General features: G+C 43.8%; 2 protein-coding genes across 2 annotated transcripts in view; both read left to right on the top strand.

The window, feature by feature from the left end:
* Positions 1–276: 276 nt before the first annotated feature.
* On the top strand, positions 277–8235 carry LOC141219416 (gastrula zinc finger protein XlCGF53.1-like). Its single transcript, XM_073666134.1, has 4 exons — positions 277–341; positions 7661–7800; positions 7930–8034; positions 8118–8235. The coding sequence occupies exons 2-4, from the start codon at positions 7732–7734 to the stop codon at positions 8169–8171; spliced, it is 228 nt and encodes a 75-aa protein (XP_073522235.1). The 5' UTR covers positions 277–341; positions 7661–7731; the 3' UTR covers positions 8172–8235.
* Positions 8236–8326: 91 nt separating this feature from the next.
* LOC141219417 (uncharacterized) overlaps positions 8327–10851 on the top strand; it is a 61233-nt gene continuing 58708 nt past the window's right edge. The window contains exons 1-2 of the mRNA XM_073666135.1: positions 8327–8422; positions 8619–8709. The gene's annotated coding sequence lies outside the window, so the exon portion shown is untranslated. The remainder of the gene's footprint in view (positions 8423–8618; positions 8710–10851) is intronic.

Genomic DNA, 10851 nt, shown 5'->3' with positions numbered 1-10851 from the left:
CACCTCGTACACGCGCGGCTCCGCTCCGTACACCTCGTACACGCGTGGCTCTGCTCCGTACACCTCGTACACACGCGGCTCTGCTCCGTACACCTCGTACACACACGGCTCTGCTCCGTACACCTCGTACACACGGCTCTGCTACATCCACACTGTAAACCCCTCCTGACCCCACACATAAACTTCAGCTCATCCAGCACCATGACAACCAGCACAGCAGAGTCCTGCATCCACTGAGGCCCCTGATCATGTGACCCCTGACTCCTCCCCTCCTGTGACCTCATCACAGCTCCTGTGCGCACAGAGCAGCCATATATGTGGTGGCGGCTCTGCAGGTGGAGGTATGTGGAGACCCCATTACTGGGCGCAGGGGGTATTAACCCCTTCAGCACCGAGACTCTTTTGGGGTCTTGTGTTGCCCCTTTATAAGAATCATAAGGTCTTTGTTCTGTTTCCTGTAATAGATACATACGACCCAACTATGGAGACAGGAAGGGAGGAAACGTATTGTTCTCATAGTAAAGGACCCCTTTACTGGCCCCACAGTGTAATGCCCCCATTATGCCCCTTATGCAGGATGTTGATGCCCCCACACAGTGTAATGCCCCCATTATGCCCCTTATGCAGGATGTATGATGCCCCCACACAGTGTAATGCCCCCATTATGCCCCTTATACAGGATGTATGATGCCCCCACACAGTATAATGCCCCCATTATACCCGTTATGCAGTTTGTATGATGCCCCCACACAGTGTAATGCCCCCATTATGCCCCTTATGCAGGATGTATGATGCCCCCACACAGTGTAATGCCCCTTATGCAGGATGTATGATGCCCCCACACAGTGTAATGTCCCCGTTATGTCCCTTATGCAGTATGTATGATGCCCCCCCACACAGTGTAATGCCCCCATTATGCCCCTTATGCAGTGTGTATGATGCCCCCCACACAGTATAATGTTCCCATAGTACCACCTGAGGTTTTACAGTTGGAATAATCCCTCTGGAGTTGGTTTTCCCTTTGCCTGCTCCCCTACATGTAGACCCTCGAGCATGTATACATGCATGTAGGGGAGCAGGCCTTACTAGATATCGAGGCTTTGTACAGTAATATACCGCATGAGGATGGTATCAGAGGAGTAAGACGTTTCTTGAAATCGAGGTCAATAGAGTGTAGCAGACATAATGACTTCATGGAGGATCTTCTAAAATTCACTCTTACTCATAACTCCTTTGTTTTTGACAGGAAGTACTTCCACCAGCTCAGGGGTACTGCGATGGGTAGCCTCTGTGCCCCCTCATATGCTAACTTATCCCTGGACTGGTGGGAGGAATCCACAATATTCAGGGATGATGATAAGTGATGGCATCCATATATTGGGGTATGGTACAAATATCTTGATGACATTTTTATCACCTGGTCAGGGACGAGTGAACAATCTTTTGAATTTGTCGGGGAACTCAACATCAATAGAGTGGGCCTGAGATTTACATCTGAATTTATTATAATAATAATTTTTATTTTTATAGCGACAACATATTCCACAGCACTTTACAATTTTAGGGGGGACTTATACAGACAATACAGACTTTACAGAATAAGCATAACTCAGAAATTAAAAGGAGTGAGGGCCCTGCTCGCAAGCTTACAGTTTGTAAGGAAATAGGGGAGACACAAAAGGTAAAATGTACATATATTGTATAATACAGCCTTAATATACTAAATAGGGTAAGTACATAACACCACATGAACTGGTCGCCAGCCAGTATGTGCCAGTATTTTTGAAGAAAATTTTAATATGGGCCAAACTGGGACAGTTAGATAAGTGTGTTGAGGTGATAGGCCAATCTAAAGAAATGGGTTTTTACGGCACGCTTAAAACTGTGAGTATTGGGAATTAATCAAATTGTCCTGGGTAATGCATTCCAAAGAATTGGTGCAGCATGCGAGAAAACTTGGAGACGGGAGTGAGAGGTTCAGATTATGGAAGATTTTAGTTTTAAGTCATTAGCAGAACGGAGGGCACGGGTAGGGTGATAGACTGACACGAGGGAGGTGATGTAGGGCGGTGCAGAATCGTCAAGAGCTTTGTGGGTAAGAGCAATAAGTTTATATTGAACTCTGTATTGGATGGGCAATCAGTGCAATGACTGGCACAGGGAAGAGGCATTGTTGTATCGGTTGGTGAGGAATATGACCCTGACTGCTGCGTTCAGGACGGATTGGAGAGGGGAATGTTTAGAAAGAGGGAGACCGATAAGTAAAGAGTTGCAATAGTCCAGACGAGAATGAATAAGAGCTACAGTAAGAGTTTTTACAGAGTCAAAGGTAAGAAAATTTCTGATTCTAGAGATGTTTTGGAGGTGTAGATGACACGAGCGAGCGATTTGATGTGAGGAGTGAAGGAAAGATCTGAATCAAGTATGACCCCAAGACAGCGGGCATTTTGCTGGCGAGTAATGATGGAGCCACAAACGGAGATGGCAATATTGGGCATAGGTAGGTTAGTGGAGGGAGGAAATACGAGTAGTTCAGTTTTTGACAGATTCAATTTTAGATAGAGGGAGGACATAGTGTTAGAGACAGCGGAAAGACAATCACTGGTATTTTGTAATAATGCAGGGGTGATGTCCGAAGAAGAGGTGTATAATTGGGTGTCATCAGCATAGAGATGGTACTAAAAACCGAATCTGCTGATTGTTTGTCCAATAGGAGCGGAATATAAGGAGAAAAGAAGGGGGCCTAAGACTGATCATTGAGGAACCACGACAATAAGGGGAAGGGGAGAGGAAGAGGAGCCAGCAAAAGACACAGTGAAGGAGCAGGCAGAGAGGTAGATCCACAGTGTCGAATGCTGCAGAGAGATCCAGGAGAATCAGCAGGGAGTAGTGACCATTAGATTTGGCTGTTAGTAGATCATTAGACATTTTAGTGAGTGCAGTTTCAGTAGAATGTAAAGAGCGGAAACCAGATTGTAAAGGGTCAAGAAGGGAGTTATCTGAGAGATAGCAGATTAGACAGCAGTGGACCAGTCATTCCAGGAGTTTAGAGATAAAGGGAAGATTGGAAATAGGTCTGTAGTTAGCAGCACAGTTCTGGTCGAGGGATGTTTATTTAAGTAATGGATGTATGCTGGCGTGTTTAACCCCTTTATGACCCAGGGCATATTAGTACGTATCTGTGCCCTGGGCCTGATGCGTATTAATACACCCTGGCGATTTCGCCCACACACAAGCGGTGCGGGCGAGATCGCCACCGGGTGTCAGCTGATTGTTACAGCTGACACCCAGTGCTATGTGCAGGGAGCAGCCCCGCACCGCTCCCGGCACATTAACCTCCGAAATGCGATCGAAATCAATCGCAGCATTCCGGTGGCAAGAGGAGGTAAGCTCGATACTTACCTTGTCTGCCGGCGTCCAGCAGCATCGGAGTCCGGTCCCGGATGTTGCCATGGTGACCCGACGTCATCATGACAACATCTGGGACACCAGGAGGCAGGAAGTTGCTTTGGTCATGCACAGTGCACGACCAAAGTAACTTCTCCCTGTGCAGCGCTGACAGACTGCATGGCATAGGGAGCTGCTGCTCTCTATGCCATGCAGCCGATCAGGCTGCAAAAAGTGAAAATCCCATAGTGGGACAATGTGTAAAAGTAATAAAAATGTCAGAAAAAAATAAATTAAAAATATATATATATATATATATTGTACCCATAAAAAAATAATCTTATGAAAAAAAAAATAAACCAATAAAAGTACACATATTTGGTATCGCCGCGTCCGGAACGACCTGACCTATAAAACTGTCCTGCTAGTTAACCCTTTTAGTGAACACGATAAAAAAAAAGCAAAAAAACGAAACATAAAACCATGCTTTATCATCATACCGCCAAACAAAAAATGGAATAAAACGCGATCAAAAAGACAAATGTAAATGACTGTCGGCCGAAATATGGAAAAATTATAGCTCTCAAAATATGGCGATGTAAAAACTAGTCTGCAAAAAAATGTGTCTTTTAAGTGTGTGACAGCTGTCAATCATAAAAACCCGTTATGAATCTGGCATCACTGTAATTGCACCGACCCGAATAATAAAGTCGTCTAATCACTTATACCGCACGAGGAACGGTGTAAAAAATAAACTTTAGGGTTAGGGTTGTGCTAGGGTTAGGGTTGGGGTTGGGCTAGGGTTGGGGTTGGGCTAGGGTTAGGCTAGAGTTAGGGTTGGGCTAAGGTTAGGGTTAGGGTTGGGGCTGGGATTTTTTCAGAAGTAGAAAAAAAAAATGACGATAAGGTGACTAATGTTGAACGCAAGTGCTCGCTACTTGAGTTTGCATCGGGTGCTCGGGTGACATGCTCGAGTCTCCGTCCCAAATGTTTTGCAGCTGTTATACAGCCAAAAAAACCTTGCGGGGATTGCCATGCACCAGCGATCCCCGCATGTTTTTTTTTTGGTGTCTAATAACCGTGAAGCATGCGGGGCGGGGACACGAGCATGTCACTCGAGCACCCGCGATACATGGTGCATATCTGAGCACCCGATGCAAACTCAAATAGCGAGCACTTGCACTCAAGACTAATGACAACTTATTAATATGATGACCTAATGTTATCAAATTCTGTGTCGTACCTCTGGGTTCAAAATGTTCACTATACCCCTTGATAAAATCCTTGAGGTGTGTAGTTTCCAAAATGGGGTCACTTGTGGGGGGTTTCCACTACTTAGGCACATCAGGGGCTCTCCAAACGCAACATGGCATCCGCTCTCGATTCCAGACAATTTTGCATTCAAAAAGTCACACAGTGCTCCTTCCCTTCTGAACTCTGCCGTGCGCCCAAACACTGTATTTTCCCCACATATGGGGTATTGGCTTACTCAGGAAAAATTGCACAACAGTTTTTGGGGTCCATTTTCCCCTCTTACCCTTGTGAAAATAAAAAAATTGGGGCTAAAACATAATTTTTGTGGTAAAAGTTAGATTTTTTTATTTTCACGGCTCCATGTTATAAACTTCTGTAAAACACTTTGGGGTTCAGGATGCTCACCACACATCTAGATAAGTTCCCTGAGGGGTCTAGTTTCCAAAATGGTGTCACTTGTGGGGGGTTTCCACTGTTTAGGCACATCAGGGGCTCTCCAAACACAACATGGTGTCTGCTAATTATTCAAGCAAATTTTACATTCAAAAAGTCAAATAGCGCTCCTTCCCTTCTGAACCCTGCCGCGTGCTCAAACAGTGGTTTTCCCGCACATATGGAGTATCGGCTTACTCAGGAGAAATTGCACAACAAATTGCATAGTGCAATTTCTCCTGTTACCCTTATGAAAATGCAAAATTGGGAGCTGAAAAACATTTTTGCTGAAAAAATGTGAACATTTTATTTTTACGGTTCAATGTTATAAACTTCTGTGAAGCACCTGGGTGTTCAAGTTGCTCACCACACATCTAGATAGGTTCCCTAAGGGGTATAGTTTCCAAAATGGGTTCACTTGTGGGGGGTTTCCACTGTTTAGGCGCATCAGGAGCTCTCCAAACGTAACATGGTGTCCGCTAATTATTCAAGCAAATTTTACATTCAAAAAGTCAAATGGCGCTCCTTCCCTTCCGAGCCCTGCTGTGTTCTCAAACAGTGTTTTTTCCTCACTTATGGGGTATCTGCGTGCTCAGAGGAAATTTCACCACAAATTTTGGGGTCCATTTTTTTCTGTTACCCCTGCGAAAACAAAAAAATTTGGGTCTAAAGTAACATTTTTGTGAAAAAAGTTAAATGTTAATTTTTTTCTTCCACATTCCAAAAATTCCTGTGAAGAACCTGAAGGGTTTTTAAACTTCTTGAATGTGGTTTTGAGCACCTTGAGGGGTGCAGTTTTTAGAATGGTGTCACTCTTGGGTATTTTCTGTCATAAAAGCCCTTCAAAGTCACTTCAAATGTGATGTGGTCCCTAAAAAAATTGGTTTTGTAAATTTTGTTGTAAAAATGAGAAATCGCTGGTCAACTTTTAACCCTTATAGCTCCTTACTAGAAAAAAAATTTGGTTCCAAAATTGCGCTGATGTAAAGTAGACATGTGGGAAATTTTATTTATTAACTATTTTGTGTAACATATCCCTCTGATTTAAGGGCATAAAAATTAAAATTTTGAAAACTAGTTAGGTGAGTGGTGGCAGCTGGAGAAAGGGACTGAAGGAGATGTGAAGGAATAGGGTCACTGGTGCAGGTGGTAGAGCGAGAGGAAGCAAGGAGCCTTGTCACTTCTTCTTCCGTTACTGTTTCGAAGTCAGAAAATGAGCAAGATACAATGTGGGAGGGAGGAGCATGCATAACATGTGGGGATTGAGAAAAAAATTTCCTGTCGGATATGGTCAATTTTTTCTTTGAAATAATTGGCGAGATCGTCAGTGCTGAGGTCGGTGGTTGGGGCCTGTGCTTATTGATTAAGGAGAGAGTGAAAAGTGTCAAACAGGTGTTTAGGATTATTGGACCATGAGATGATTAGGTTGTCAAAGTAGGTTTGTTTGGATAGGTGAAGGGCGGCTTTATAGGTTTTAAGCATAAATTTATAATGGAGGAAATCTTCGGCCAGACAAGATTTTGTCCACAGCCGTTCGGCACACCTGGAGCACCACTGGAAAAAATGTGCTTGCAGCGTGTTCCAGGGTTGTCGCCGTCTGTGCCGAGTTGTTCTCTGTGTAGGAGGTGTGCCTTCATCCAGGGCGCATTGCAATGTTTCGTTATAATGCTTCAGTGCAGAGTCAGGGCATGAGAGGGAGGAGATTGGGGCCAATGATCATTGCGACGTTTTCATAAATTTCTGGGTGTTAATGGCATGTATATTTCTATAAGTGTGGAAAGTAGGGGTGTCTTGAGCAGGGTGACAGTTCTTGACAGAGAATGAGAGAAGGTTGTGATCAGAGAGTGGAAGAGGAGAGTTAGTAATGTCATGTATTGAACAGAGCTGGGCGAAGATCAGGTCAAAGAGTATTTCCATCTTTATGTGTAGGAGAATTAGTAAGCTGTGAAAGGCCGAAGGAGGAAGTTAGCGATAAAAGATGAGCGGCAGATAGGGAGAGGGAATCGCTAATTGGGATGTTAAAGTCTCCCATGATGGGGGTGGGGATGTCATAGGATAGAAAGTTTGGAAGTCAAGTGGCAAAGTGATCCACAAACTGACGGGAGGGGGCCGGAGGGCGATACACAACCGCCACTGGCAGGGAGAAGGGCCGGTAGAGTCTGACTGTGTGGACCTCAAAAGAAGGGATGAAAAGTGAGGGTACTGGGGGATAACCTGAAAAGTACATTTTGTTTAAAGGAGCAGACCAACACCAATTATTACCAGTTGCCTTTCCTGTATGTACTGATCAAGAAGGATTGTAATGGGACCATAGGGACACTCATCTACCATAAACCTTCAAGCACTAATAAACTATTGAAGTGGGATAACCACCACCCCCACCCCCATCCCCATAAAAAGAGGAAAACCCAAGGGCCAAATTTTACGGTTGAGAAGGTACTGCTAGAATGTCACAGATTTTAATATACAGGCAATAGACCTGAACACCAGATTAAGGGATGAAGGGTACTCATGGTACAGTTTAGATTCCGCATCATCGTTTGCAGAAAAATGGTCTTATCCATCAGCTTATCTTTTTCTCATTCAGATCTCTAAAATACCGGATCCTCTCAGTGAAAGTCGTCTATATAAGAACATTTTCCTGATTTATCCAGGAAAATGATGGACAAGATGGTGGAGAGGATATTACACCTCACCCTAGAGATCCTTTTCCGGCTTACTGGAGAGGTGAGAGATTCTGATGACATCACATTACATCATTCTTATCTATGGGAATAACAGATGGACAGAACTGGAGAGGTGAGGACTCTGGAAATGTCTGTAGTGAGATTTATTAATGTGTCTCTCCATAACCAGAGATTAATCACGAGGCCTCCACCTCACCCCCTGATACATGAGGACATCAATGACCAGAAGATCCTAGAACTCGCCTACAAGATGATTGAGCTGCTGACTGGAGAGGTGACACTGCTGGGAATGCTGGGAAATTATACAGTAATGATATGAAGGGATTGGCGGGATGACGGTATCATTGTATGTGTCAGGTTCCTATAAGGTGTCAGGATGTCGCTGTCTATTTCTCCATGGAGGAGTGGTAGTATTTAGAAGGACACAAAGATCTGTACAAGGACGTCATGATGGAGGTTCCCCAGCCCCTCACATCACCAGGTAATAGACAGGACTAAATGCACACGTCCTATAATAATCTGTATGTAAAGAATGAATTCAGTCCCTGTATGTGTTTCCTCCAGATCTATCCAGTAAGAGGACAACACCAGAGAGATGTCCCCGTCCTCTTCTTCCACAGGACTGTAAAGAAGAAGATCCCAATGTTCCTCAGGATCATCAGGTAGATGGAGAGAAGGTGTCATGAGATTTCCCCTATGATGTGTGGACGGCTGTAAAGGTCATGTCTCCAGTTCTGTTTTATCCACCATTATTATGTTTTATACTTGTGTAATGAGAACGGTGGAGATGACAGGATTAGAGCTGATCATAGATGGGACTTCTCCATCTGTCTGTGACTTTTACAATATTTGTTTCAGGGTGAAGATCTGACCCATATTAATACTACAGAGACATATGTGAGGGGTGATGAGCGGTGTAAAGAGGAGATTCCTACATATGACCACCCAGGTGAGTAGTAACCACTAAATACAGATTCTTCTCAGTCCCCATCTGTGGCTGCTTTATTGGTGGTGTAGTCCGGCCATATCACAATCATGTGATCACCATTTTGCCGCTAGACCACAACATTCTCCTCCGTCTGAAAATATTCAAATTTCTTTGTGTAATTGTGAAAGCCCTTTTCTATAGACCTTACAACCTGGAGGATCCACCAACCCCCTGGGATTAGGAGATGCTGACCGTTACCTGCTCAGATCTGCAAACTATAAAGACAAATGATCGCGTATGTAGAATGTGCTGACAAGTTAGAAAATCACTTGAAGAAAAATATTATGATGGGCCTGTAAGAGAAAGCGGAGGGTAATGATGCTGTTGGCTTCCTAGATCCCTGATATCTTATTGGATGAATCTACCTTCTCTCCCTTCTGTGCTGCTGAATGTGCCCATATGGTCCCTACAAGACCAGGTCCAGTCTTTCTGACCAAAGATCACTTTTATTATCGACATTAAATGTGCGGTGAGGGCCAAGTGTGAATTTCTGTACAATAACAGCAGAGTTTCCCTTTATCCTGACTTTTCAATTTCTTTTAAAACCAACTAACTTCAAACAGGATTGTGATAAACTATACAGAAAACATTACACCTGTGCCATGATATATCTCTAAGCTGTGCGTGGCTGATGGCTGTAATATACATTTATTCACGCCTGCAGGAGATGTGTTGGCATGGCTCGAGCCCTGGTTTCATGGATTCACTCCACGTCATAAATTCCATTATGTTTTCAATCCTAAGGAATTCAGATCACTGCACAATCTCTCCTGAAATGGGGAGCACTAATACTTTCTCTACTCTTCTGGTCAGGACTCATAGTTGCTCCAATGGTCCACCATAAATGAGTGCAAGTCCAGTTTAGTGTTGGATTTCTCCCTTCATACATACGTTGTTGTTGGGGATGTTACATGTTTTTATATTCTTTCTTTTTTTTACAAGTTCATTCTGTATGATAGTTTCATTGTGGTTGGATCAGCCGGCCTCACTTATGTGACTCTATAACTCCCTGGTCGTCTTTCAAAAAGATCTCCATTATCTCTTCCAAATGCCCGAGATCTAAATTTAAGACGCCTCATCTCTGCAGTATTATATAAAAGTTCACTTTAAATGTCTAATATTTCTTCTTGACACTCATCTGACAGAAAATATTGTCCCTTACGATAGTTTAGATTGTAGTTACTCATTTTTCCCTGATGAAGACTGTTCAGTTTGATCATTTCAGTAGATGTTTTATTGTCTGTAGTCACAGTTTTTGACTTCAGTAATCCTCTGATTTAACCTCTTCCTGCAGCCAGTATTATGTTTCTAATCAGACCCATTTTTCAAATCTGACGTGTGTCACTTTATGTGGTGATAACTTTGGAATTCTTCACAAAGGATAATAGAAAACAAATGGACCTTACAAATTATTTTCCAACTTCTCTTGAATCTGACAATCCCCTATATACGGTTGTACACTACTATCTGGGCACATGGCAGGTTAAGAAGGGAAGAAGCGCCATTAAGCTATTATGAATGCAGATTTTGCTGGAATAGTTTGCAGACACAATGTATTGGGGGAGCTGGTCTTGGTCACCTGGAAGCTCAAAAGATGGTTACCACGAACAGGCTTGTCACTATCTACCTTTTTTACAGATTTCACAAATTACTTTGCTCATCGCCGTTTAACCCCTCTACATGGATCTGAACTTACACAGAGACCCCTTGGCTTGGGCCACGGTGTTACCTGCTATTCTGTGGAGTGAGATGGGAAGAAGAACAGTCAGGTAGCCGGGTCAGAGCCAGGAGAGCAGAGAAAGTACAAAATCAGAAGACACAAGAGTAGTCAGTAAACGGGCCGAGGTCACAACAGGAAACAAATACACAAGCCGGGAGCTGAGCACAGAGGACTGAACCAGAGGAGAACAAGGCTGGATCTGGCAGCTTCCGGCAATATGCTTCCAGCTTTAGTAGGGTGCGGTGCTCTCCAAATGGCTGAAGCAGGGAGCAGATTACTCCAGCTGGACAGCACGCACACCCATACTGACACCCTGGATGGTACTACTGGTCCCAGGCTCCCTAATCTTAGTGGCTGGACAGAACCTGCGCCTTTTACTCCAT

The sequence above is a fragment of the Phyllobates terribilis genome, unplaced genomic scaffold (assembly GCF_046119375.1).
Source record: "Phyllobates terribilis strain yellow unplaced genomic scaffold, ASM4611937v1 Scaffold_268__1_contigs__length_2594270, whole genome shotgun sequence".
Taxonomy (NCBI): Eukaryota; Metazoa; Chordata; class Amphibia; order Anura; family Dendrobatidae; genus Phyllobates; species Phyllobates terribilis.
This window is presented reverse-complemented; position numbering and strand designations above follow the sequence as displayed.